At 37.0% G+C, this 12,878-nt stretch overlaps 1 protein-coding gene across 1 annotated transcript in view; it reads right to left on the reverse strand.

Annotated features, from left to right (window-relative positions):
- RAB3C (RAB3C, member RAS oncogene family) overlaps positions 1 to 11,574 on the reverse strand; it is a 254,845-nt gene extending 243,271 nt beyond the window's left edge. Inside the window, exon 1 of the mRNA XM_006206025.4 lies at positions 11,406 to 11,574. Coding sequence (XP_006206087.1) covers positions 11,406 to 11,429 — 24 coding nt within the window. The 5' untranslated portion in view covers positions 11,430 to 11,574. The remainder of the gene's footprint in view (positions 1 to 11,405) is intronic.
- Between the last annotated feature and the right edge of the window lie 1,304 nt (positions 11,575 to 12,878).

The raw sequence follows: 12,878 nt of genomic DNA on the forward strand, positions 1-12,878 counted from the left end.
TCAATCAATTGTATCTTGCATACATGATGGTTATTCCATCATTTGTCAAAACCTCTCTAAAATAATGGCCAAAGGTATTCACAAAAGTAAAATTCCATGCAGACAAAGAGAAGTAAGGTCAACAAAAGCTTGGGATTTGGAAGAGCAAGACTAGAGAGAAAGAAACCCTAGGCCTGCTAGCGAAGTTCCCCAAGAGCCACACCCTGCAGAGTCTGGAATGGCCTTAGGACTGGAGACAACATGTGTCTTGATTGTAGGGTGTGGCTCTCCTGATCTGCCGGGACTGAGGGGTTTTGTGGTACCCAGCAGAACTTTCAGTGTTAAGACCAGCAAGCTGCGATGGCTGGTCATATCAGGTATGTCAAGGGCATATAAACAAGAAGACTGGTTGAAAATCCAAGTCCCTGCGTCTCTTCTTGACCTTGCAGAGCCAAGCAGCCATCTTTCCCACATACAATTTCTTTAGAACAAAATGAAGTTTAAAAATAAAAAAGTCATCAAACATTCTGGACATTCATACATCCTATATGCAGATGCCAATTTATAAAAATGAAAGGGCCTCCCTCTTAGCAAGATGTAAAGACTCCTTTAAATCTTTTCTCCTGGATATGGATAAAATATATATGCACTTTCTCATCATTTCTTGGTAGCAAGAAATACCAGACATTGTGTTCTCAAATACCTGCTCTCTAGAGTTGGATATATTTCTATTCAAGAACACAAAATTAAATCTTCACTAGATTCAAGATTTCTAAGCCTGGGACATGCAAAATTAAAATATTTAAGGTGGGACCAGGTATCTAATTTTTTAAATCACCCCATGTGATTCTTTTAGTCAGTCAGATTTGGACTGACCAGTGCCCACATGGAAGCCAGGGCAGGTGTCCGCTGTCATGTCCTCAGTGATGTATGTAAGAGGAGAGGGAGGAACCCGACAGGTAGGTCCAGATCCATGGGATGTAGAAACAGGATCCTAGCATTCTCCCCATAATGTTGACTCTGCAGAGAGGGTCTCTACCCTAGAATGCCCAGCCTGCTCCAACAAGCTGAATTCTGAGAAATGTGTTAATTATCTCTGCCCTGGTAGGAGCCAGAACGTTCTGAGGGCCAGTGATACAACTGACTGTGAGCTCCCTGCCAGGCTCTGCGGAGGCACAGCCTCATAGGAGGTAGTAATCCTGTTCTTAGAGCACATGCAGCTCTGCTCTGTTCAGCTCTGTGGAACGTAGCCTTGACTTTCCTCATCAGTCATTTTTACAGATAACACACAGTAAGACTTTACTTTCCTCCACTGCATAAGAAAGCACCCGACAGTGACAGGAGGCCAGTGTCCAAACTGAAACCACAAAATGAAGAAAATCTCTTGCAAGAATATCTCTTCTTGAGAAGAAAGAATACCCAGTGGTATAAGGGGAAGCCTCTCTTAAAAACACATACTAAAATACTCTAACAATCCCCACTGGGGGACAAAAAAACTAAATTTTAATCTTAATATGTGTTTCCCCTCAAAATTTCATGATTAAACATTTTAAAATAGTTTAATGTTAGTTTTAAACATTTAAGTCCTTGAAAAATGCCTCCAGGGATTTGCTATGGATTACTTCAAATCTCAACATTTCTCTTCCCTTATTCCATTCATCCAGGTAGGTCAGATATAGGAGCAAACACCACGTGGTCCACGCATTTATGAGACAAAGGGGCAACCTGGACCATTCTGGAGGAACCTGGTGGGTTAGCAGTCTACTTAGTTGTGTAGTATCCAGACTGTGCAATTGAAATGATCTACAGCGCCACTTTTCTAGTTATAATCATCCCTGCTTTTCATTCAAAAGCTACTGCTACTATTATTTATACACAGAACAAGCTAGCCCAAGCACACTTACAAAACAGCATTCACATGTACAGGTGTGCTGGGTTTCCATTGTCCCTTTTCATCAGTCCTACTACTCAGACAGGTGTTCAGTGAATCAAACATTCAAAAGAAAAACCATCTTTTATTACAAACACCACAGATGTGTATCACATGGGAGTTATGGCTTGCTAAGTGATACTTAACATGTGCTTTCCTAAAGCTCTTTAAGGCTCCTAAAGCTATGGTCGTTTTAGCAGAAATTGTTCTTCCATGTTGACAAGCAAGATTCTCTAGTTGATGAGACTCAGACGTGCATCTGAGTCACTCTGGAAAACTAACAAATAATTCAACTAAAAGCAGGTAGACTAATGATGAGAGGCTCAGTGCTTCACCTCTTAAAGTTACATTATGATTTGGGTTCCCAGACCATGAAAAGCTGAGCGTGTAGGAGTAAAATGACTATGGTTTCAGGGTTGTCTCAGTTAGGAGCCCAAGTAGGCACAAAATGAAGCTCTTTTAGGCTTGTATGAGCTAAATTCCTAATGCTAAACCCAATCCAATCAGCTTACAGAAAAGTTTATCAGGGACCCACCGAACTTGTCTTTTTACCAGTCATTAGGCAACTGAAGGCCCAGAACATTCACCCTTATGGCTTCACTGTTTAGTGGACAGAAGAATATTTCATGACCTCAGCAAAAGGGACATAACTTTTCAAACCAATCTGAAACATGTTGCCGCTGGAAAAGGCATTTGGTTTCTGCAGAGTTGAAGCTGTTAAGGAATATATTAATTGGCAAAATAAAGCAATTGTTTAAATAATTTTATTTTTACAATTTTGAACCTTGTCCAAAGTTCTGAAAGTGTCATGAAGCCCACAATTTTATTTGAAAAACACAAAGAAAAAATATAGCATCACAAAAACAATGATCACAGAAACATTAAATGATAGAAATTGTAATGGGAACATAAATATTTCCCCCAGAAACCTATAAGGAATAATCAAAGTACTAATATGATTATTTACATTTCAACATCAGCTTTTCTATAAGAAGTCACTGTGCTTTCTTGGTTCTGCACAATACTGTAAATGAGTCTTATTATAGACTCTTCTAGTACTCAAATATCTCATCTCAAGAGAGTGTATTTATCTTTCTACAGCAACACAACATGCTTCTAGGGTAAAGAAAGCCAACATTGAGCCTAAGAGCAAAAGTACAATATCTGAAATGAATAATTCCTCAATAGGTTTAAAAAAGGCTGCAGATGGCAGAAGAGAGGGTCAATGAACTTGAAGATAAATCAACAGAAATTGTACAACTGACAAAAAGGAAGAAAAAAAGAAAGAAAAAGGAATGGAGCCACAGTGATTTGTGGAACAATATCTGAAATCTAACATATGTGTAATTGGAGTCTCAGAAGAAAAAAGAACGGAATGGGATGGAAAAATAGTTAAAGACATAATGGCTAAATAGTCTTCAAATTTGGTGAAAAGCATAAATTTACATATCAGAAGCTAATTCAAAGCCCTACGTTGACTAAATATAGAGAAAATTACCTCTGGGCACATCATAGTCAACTGTTCAAATTCAAAGTTAAACATTAAATCTTGGAAACAGAGGAAAGATGATGTATTATATACAGGTTACAGTAATACGAAGAACAGATATTCACATTATCTGCTGGCGGGCAGGAGACACTGAAACAACCTAAAGTACTGAAAGAAAAAAAAATCAACCAAAAATTTTATATGCAGCAAAATTATTCAAAAATAAAGGAAAAATAAAAATTTTATTCTACATTTATTCAAAGGATTATAATATATATATCAATGTTTAAAACTAAAATAAAACTGTGATGGGGGTTTATAACAAATGCAGATGTAATATATGTGACAACAATTTCACAAAGAATGAGGTAAATAAAATTATATTATTGGAAAGTAATACAATACTAAGTAGATTATATAGCAAGCTGAAGAGGCATATTATAACCCTTAGAATAAACACTAAAAAATGCATAAATTTATAGTTAAATAGCCAATAGAAGAATTAAAATAAAATATTTAAAAGTATTTAAGCAAAAGAAGGCAGGAAAGAAGAAACAGAGAGACAACAACAAAAGAAAAACAGGTTAATAAAACAAATAGCAACAAGGTAGCTTTCAATCCAACCATATTGATAACTGCAACATACAAAAATGGATAAAAATTCCAATTAAAAGGCAGAGATTTTCCAGACTGGATGAAATGCAAGACCCAGCTATATTCTGACCACAAGATTTACACTTTAAACATAAAGACACACATAAGTTGAAAGTGAAAATATGAATATATACTTATTTTATATATGTGCACGAGAACACTATTAAGAAAGCAAGAGTATCTGGGTTAACATAGACTATACTCAGAAATTTGTGGGAGTCAACTAAAGTAGTACTTAGAGATTCATCATTGTAAATGCTATATTTAGATTTTAAAAAGAAATATTTAAACTCAGTGATTAAATTTCTCTTAGAAGCTTGATAAACAAAAAGCTTCTAAGAAGTACAAGGAACACAGTTGCTTTTAAAAGCCCAAGTCAGTAAAATATAAAATATACAACAGAAAAGTTAACAAAGGCAAAAGTTGGTTATTTGAGGACATTGATAATATTGATAAATATCTAGTAAGACTGGTGAGAGAGGGAGGATTCATATTATCAGTAATAGGAATGAAAAAGAGGATATCTTTACAGATCTTAGAGAAATGTAAAGAAAAATACTTAAAACAATTTTATGGCAATAAATTTGAAAAATCAGGTGAAAAACATAATTTACCAAAACTGGCCCAAGATGAAATAGAAAATTTTATATAGATACAATTAATTTTCTATTGCTGTCATAATGGATGTTTAAAACAATATCCAATCATTATTTACTGAGCCAGAAGTCTGGACACAGTCTTCTGCTCACACTGCTTAGGACTTACAAGGCCAAAATCAATGTGTCAGCTGGGCTGGATTCCTACCTGGAGGTTCTAGAGAAGATTCTACTTCAAAGCTCTTTCAAGTTGTTGGTAGAATTTAGTTGCTTGTGGTTATAGGACTGAAGTCTCTATTTCCTTGACATGTAGCCTTCTTCATCTTTATGCCAACAATCCTCATGCTTCAAATTTTTTATTTCCCTTTCTGTCAGTCTCTTTGACTCCAGCAAGGGAAAATTCTCTGCTTTTAATGGCTGATGGTGATTAATTGGGCCCACCTGAGAGTCCAGATTAATCTTATTTTAAAGTCCATAACATCAGTTACATCTGCAAAGGCGCTTTTTCTATGCAATATAATTTATTCATATGTTCCAGGGATTAAGCCACAGACATCTCTGCAGGTGGTAGGGGGAAGCTATTCTGCCTAACACAATATATTAAAGGGAGATGGATAGGTGATAAATAGACAAATAGATGGAAAGATACCTAGACAGATGGATAGAATAGATGGATGATAGAGATATTTGTATATCAAAAAAGTTGAATTTGTTTTAAAATAATTTCCACAAAGAAACTCCAGGTTCCAATGGCTTCACTGATAAACTCTTATCAAACACTTTAAGGACCAAAATATATTGATCTTATACACCGAAATCATTCAGAAAACAGAAGGGAAATGAACACTTCTCACTTGTTTTATAAAGTTGCATAATTCCAATATTATAATCCCATAAAGGCATTAAAAAATCATATACCAATATTCATTATGAACATAAATGCAAAAGTCTTCAACAAAATATAATCAAACTGAATCTAGCAATGCATATAAGGCAATACATCATGAGCAACTGGGATTTATCTAAGGGATGTCAGATTAACTTAAAGAATCAACCAGTATAATCCAACAGAATAAGGAAATAAACCATGTGATCACCCCAATAACTGCAGAAAAGGTATCTGATACAAGTCAGCACCCATTTATGTTAAAAACAAATACTCTCAGCAAACTAAGAATCAGAAGAAATTTCCTCTATAGGATGAGGGTATCTATACCAAAAACAACAACAACAACAACAACAAAACCATTACAGCTAACCTCGTAACTAATGGTGAAAGATTGAAGGCTTTCCCCCCAAGATTGAGAATAAGATAAGAATGTCCGCCATCACTTCTACTCAACATTGTACTAGCTGTCCTAGCCTGCAGAATAAGACACAGGAAAGAAAAAAAAAAAAAAGAGGTCATTGGAAAGAAAGATGTAAACTGCCTCTATTAGCAAATGATACAAATATTTATGTAAAAATCCTTAAGGAATCTAAAAAAAAAACGAATAAGAAATAATAAATAAATGTAGTAAGGTCTCTGGACACAGTTAAGACACACAGGTCGTTAAGTATAGAGTCCAGATATAGATCCCACCTATAATGATAACCTAGATTTCATCAAAATAAAAATTCTCATCAAAAGACACTATATTACAGTACGAGAATTCAAGGCACAGACTGGCAGAAAATAATTTTAGTATATTTAAAGAACCAGTTTCAAAACTACATAAAGATCTCCTACAGTAAACGATAAAAAGACAACATCCCCCTCCCCAAAAATGGACAAAAAGCTAAAGAGACAATAAAAGGAAGATTAACAAATGGCCATTAAATAGATTAAAATATGCTGAACAGCATGATCATCAGAAAAATGCAAATTCAATCATGAGATACCATAAACACCCATTAAAGGGGTCAGAATTTAAAAGGCCACTAACACACACACTGTTGAAGATGTGAAGCCACAACAATGTTCATTCATGGCTGGTGAGAATGTGAAATGGTACTACCATTTTGGCTAAAGATTTGACTATATCTTATAAAGTTAAACATACACTTAGCTTTTCCCAAGCAATTCTACTTCTAGGTATTTACCCAAGAGAAACGAAAACATATTATTATGAAAAGACCAATATGATAATGTTTATAGCCTTCGTTATAATGGACCCAAATGAAAAAACTTCAAAGTCCATCAACAGGAGGATGGATTTCAAATTGTAGTAGATTGACACCACAGTAGCATATGCATCAATAAAACAAAGTGAATTACTGATATATGCAACATGAGTGAATCCTATACACATTAAACTGAGCAAAATAAGCCAGACTCAACAGTACATACTGTATGTTCTGCAGTATGTTCGTATTGTAAGTTACACAGAACTATATGGAGTTCTAGAATAAACAGGACTAATTTATAATGAAAAAAGTCAAGACTTTACTGTGTTGGTAGATTAACTGGAAAAAGAAAGGAATGAAGGAATTTTGGAGGCTGATTGGAAATGTTCTATATCTTTACAGTGGTATGTGTTACACAGCTGTATCTACTTAACAAAATTCGTCCAATTGTTCACTTAAGATTTATACATTTCAATGTATAGAAATAGCTCCAAAACTGTAAATAAACAAATGAAAATGCTAAAAATAAATCTATATAATTCCAGGTAAATCTAAAAGATGTAATCTTCACAGATCATAGTACATAAGGTAATAAACTATGACCTATTAAGAGGGTTCCTCCAGAACCCCTGGGCACGATCAATGAGTGAAAAATGGGGGAAATGATTGGACAACCTTTAACCTAAACAGCATTTTTTTTCAGGTGGCACAACTGTTTATGCTTAGTAAATTGAGTGTCCTTGGTATAAGAATAATCTCAGGAAAATCTAATCCTTAGCATAAAAATATATTTCCTTCTTGTAATATGATGGTCAGGAAAGGAGTCTACAGTTCCAGTATAAGCTCAGAATGGCAGAGGAAAATTGTGGTTATGTCCAGTAATAAATCCACAACTTCTTGGACTGAAAAAGTGAAAATGGAAAATCATTTCTACACTGCAGAAATTTATTTTTTACTATAATTACCCTCCCTATCCTCCATTTTCCTTTACAGAAAAGTGGATACTTCGAAAATTTGCTCAAATGGAGTAAGAAAGTTGTTCTTTTTTCTCCAATGTCAATGGAAATTTTCTGTTTCTTTAAGTGATGAGGACTAAACTTCCATTTCTTATAAAGTGATCATCATCGAGGCTGGATGTGGTTAGAAATTTAACAATAAAAGGCAACAATGCCATGTACCCTCCACCGCCAAATGAATGAATGATATTTAGACTTTGACTCTTTGTAAGTTGTTTTTGTTATACAGTATGGCTGTATTTAGTATCTATCGTGGTTTTTCACCTCAACTTCATTTTCAGCCTACACCTATATTCTTTCTTCAGTCTCCTCATTTTTAGCCAAATAACTTTTTTTTGGCACTCTGCTCTGTGCTTTGGGTAGTTGTTTTTCTTTGAAGACTCTTCCTAGTTAGAAGGTTCTGCATTTATGAGATGACCCTAGAAAGCTTGTGGATGACAAAACTGAAGTTGAAGCATTTAAAAAGACAATGAATTCCACTTTAGTCCTACAAGAGAGTAAGTAAATCTGCAAGAAATTCAAATCCAGTAGGCAGAAAGCAAGGCATTTTTAAAATATTCGCCCTTCTCAAATATGTGGTTTGGCTTACATAAGATATTTTTATAAACAGAAGAGTCAATTTTCTTCTTCTGAACTAAATGAATGAATCAAATTATATCAATAGTGCCCCTATTCTTTACATCACCATTTTGTGTCTTCTAGAGGAACCCAAAATAATAAAGGAAAGAACACAGTCTTTCTAGAAATCTGGAAAATTTTGAATTTACCGTGTTGGGAAAGTTATTCAATCTCAGTAAGGTCTGGTTATCTGCCTGTATTTAGGGTAATGATGATCTCTAGGACTGTTTTATATTTAATACACACACTGAGATCTGAATGCAAGACACAGTGCTTGGCACAGACAAAGCACTAGATAAACTGGAATTTGCTCAATCTGACTCCTGAATCAAATGGCAATTTGTTCATGAGAGTCCTGCCTTGAAGTCATGAGCATTGCTAATCCCCATTTCATTTGGCCCTCAGTATTTATGGATGCACTGAATGAGAAAACACAAAATGACCATCTCGTGCATTAAAATTCTAGCCCATGACTTGCAACACTTACCAAATGCTCTTCTGGTTACTTAATTGCAAAGGAAATATAGACAGCAAAGACTATTACTGTTTTTACTTTAATAGCCACTATAAAACAACAATTATTATCCCTCATTTTGTGTCAACTCAGAGAGAAATACTCTTGAGAAAATTTGCACATATCAAAGACAACTGTCTTGAACAGAACACCAAGCTACTTATATAGGCACATGAAATACTTTTTAAAGGACATTAAATAACTTTTAAAGGCATCTTTGATTTAAGAAAAAATAAGTAAATTAGGAAATCAAGAATTAAAGAGTTCATTTTGTTTCATATGAATCAATGAACTATTTTTAAATGGGGAAAAGAATCTTTTAGGATAATGAAACTACAGAATGAGGTTTTGCTTATGACTCATTTCCAGAAACCTAAGTAAAAACTTAGAAGCATATATTTAAAATGATGATGTGGTTCAGTCTTTAAATCGGGGAAGAGGGGGGAGAAACAACTATTTGTTTGCATTTTCATATATTAAAGTCATCTGAAATGTGATTATGATTCAGAAGCATGGGTGCTGAGACATTACTGGCCACTTAAAAATATATATAAAGTATGTTTATAGTTTGCATTCTTCCTGTTATTATATATGTTTGAAAAACAGTAATTGAGAAAGGGTCACCTTAACAACAATTTACTTGTTAAATTAAATCAATAAATGAGCTTTAACTAAACATACTACAGAAAACAGTCTTTGAGTTTTTTATATGTACATATTTTTTCATGATAGCATTTGGGCATTTTAATTTTTAAACTTCAAAAATCAAGTTCAATGAATAAAATACATCATAAATAACTCCATCCACAAGCAAATTAGTTTTGTTACCTATTTTTATATTAATTATGCATTAAAGTTTTGACTAAAATATGGAATTACAATGCTTACAACAACAAAGTTAGTAAGAAATATTTAAAATATTTCTTAAGGCAGGAATTTCATACAGCTTTGTAACATTTTAATGACCTTTCTGGACATCCTAAGCAATTATCATAAGAAAATAAAAATCAAGATGCAATGTGGTTGATTTTTTAGTAAATTATTTTGACATAAAGACTTCAGTGCATATAAGGGGTTGACATTAAATGCTAACAATCTACTTTCAAAGTCTACTGTCAATGTTTACTTATAATCAAATATGATTAATTTAGCCAGTTGGCTTCTGGCAGTACCTCCAATAATGGGAAATTATCATAAGCCAATATATCTTGATTGCAACAGCCTGTACCTTTATTGTCTATCCAGATTCTTTTCACATCAAGTCTATAATGAAAAACTAAGTCACAAATAGAGGTATCAGAAGATACACAATGGGGCAACTGTTCTCTGGTACAAATTAAATTTTCAATAACTGATATAGTAATTTGAGGGCTTCCATTATATAATCCTTCGACAAACAATTAAATTCGGCAGATTTTTTTCACTGAACAGTCCAGTTAGTATATATCTTAACATACACAGCCCATACTATAAGCGAAAAGTAAACTGAAGCATAGGTTTAAAGCACAATTTTTGAGGAAATAGTTTGAAACATTTAAGCACGAATTAAAGTCAAATATTTATATTGTTGGATTGGGCAGCACAGGTGGACTCTAAAGAGAGACAACACCTTCCAAATGGTGTGTTCCATTCTCCTCTCAATCTCATTCATAAAGTGTCTTTCTGTTATGCAATGGGAGCACTCTGCTTGGTAATGAACACAGGCTGATTTTTAGCGTTAACTGGTTGTACACACAAACAAGAAAGCATCACTCATCCTTACTTAAAAACAAAACTTAAGCAAGATGCTTAAGCAGAGGCACCGCTGCACCAGAGTCAAAGGAAGCAAACATAAGAATGTGACTGAAATAGGGAACAGGGAACGTACAACAAATGAGCACATCACCCAGGAAAGCTCAGAGGAGAGTCTCCGAAACGCAGGAGTAAACCAGTTGTGTGGTTTACAGCAATAAAGGGCTTGCATCTTACTGGGATGAGTCAAGCCCCAACATGTTCGCTATTTTCCGCTGATTCTAATAGGACGCTAATTGAAGAAAGGGAACTTTGCGGACCCTAACATTGGCTTCTCCTCTCTTAAGGCGCACTTAACCAATTGGTATGCTCTCTATTCGGACTCCAATAGAGAGGTCGCAACCCCCAACCCGGCCTTAAGTTCGTGCGTTTAAACCGCGATCACAACCAAGGAACCCTGGAGGGGTAATCAATGTCAATACAAGACTGCATGTTCCTCTGACTTTTGTTTGCTCAGGTTTACGTTTTAGACACTCATCTTCCTTGCAAATCCTAGGAAGATAATGTACATTCCTATCCCTTATCAAAACGGCCCCAATCATAGTCCTGAGGAGCCCAGAGCACCCCAGTTCTGTGCCCAGGACCAAGTCAGCCGCATCCCCGCGGGTGGTCGCCTAGACCTGCCTTTAGGTTGGGCACAATTTGTGCATGGAGCGAGGGAGAAAGCACTCTCTCAATTCCTCCCGAGGCCACACTTTTTGTATAGACCCACCTGCATGGGAGCTTCGTGTCTCATTGTTCGCAAAGTGTCCTTTCTCCCTGGCTAAGACAGCGCTGGCCAGGGCGCCGGGTCAAGCGTGCACTGCCCGCGCTTCACGCTCCACACTGCACTCCTGGGGTTCGCTAACCGGCTCCAACATCAGGACCGGAGCTATCCCTTCCTGGCGCCGCACACGCGTACTGGCTGGGAGCCCCGGACGCTTCTGGGAGTTGTAGTCTGGTCCAGCTGAGCTTTCCCGTAAACTGGTGAGCCATAAACTACAGTTCCCGGCAAGCCAGCACGAAACAGGCTGCTCCTCCAGCTTGCCTCCGCCACGGAGCCTCCCTTCACCAGCTTTGGACTCGCTTCTGGTTGTGACTGCTCTCTGTCTCCTAGACTATTTCCTCACAAGGTGCAGGCGAAAGCGACCCCAGCTCATTTCAGCTGGAGATTTTTCTTTGCTACCTATCGCCTTCTGAAGCTAGACTGTGGTTTTTCTGGTTAGGAAATGTACTACTTTGTGCTAATTCCCAAAACGAACGAAACCTGCGCTGCGTTCTGGGACTCTCCTCCCTACACCTCTCCATCCCGAATCGGGAAAGTTTATACAATTACATAGACAAAGTAGGGTAGTTTTACAATCTCATTCAACAAACGCGGGGGAGAACGACGATAAATGGCACACACATACAGTGGTTTACTCGCACAATTGCACTGAGAAGGCGCTCCTACGCGCGAAAACAGACACACACACCCAAAAGTCGGTCAAAGCGAGATTTCGCGCAAAGCATGCAGAGGAACTCCCTTCTGCTTACCTTTCCGTACAGCTCCATTGCAACTCGAGGTTCCAAAAGCCTCAGTTATTCCTCCTGCTACAAATGAGGTTAGGGTCTTACGCAGGAAGCGGAGCTCAACGCACAACACAATGGAAGCGGTGGGGGTGGCGGCTGGCGGAGGAAGAAACGAGGGACGTGGAGAGCACAGCTGATTTAGATAGATGGTTTCTTTCCTCTGGAGGGAACGCGTGGAGTCTTCAAGTAGCAGCTGCAGAGAAAGAGCTGAGTCTCTTAGGAAGTGCATGGGGCGCGAGCGCGCTGGGCAGCCCCTCCCCAGGCCCTCCCCCAGGCACCTTCCACCGACATTAGTGCGCGCACACACACAGCCGCTGCCGGCTGCGGGCTGGAGAGCTGATAGGGCACTTGGTTATTTACCCAAAGCAAGTCACATGAAATGAACACATTCATCACCAGAGCCCAGAAGCACAGTCACAGAAAAAGATAGGAGACCTCTATTAAGTTATCCTGTCCTTTCTTTAACACAGTCATTCCTTACATTACAATCGTACTCCTTTCAGACTAGCTCAAAAATGTTTTTGAAATCTCGAAACTGTACTTTTATTACACTTATCTTCTCCCCTTAGTTGACTAATATGTGTGACTATCCATGTTCTCTGTACCGATCTAAAAGCACCCTTCTCCCCATATA

The sequence above is a fragment of the Vicugna pacos genome, chromosome 3 (assembly GCF_048564905.1).
Source record: "Vicugna pacos chromosome 3, VicPac4, whole genome shotgun sequence".
Lineage (NCBI taxonomy): Eukaryota > Metazoa > Chordata > Mammalia > Artiodactyla > Camelidae > Vicugna > Vicugna pacos.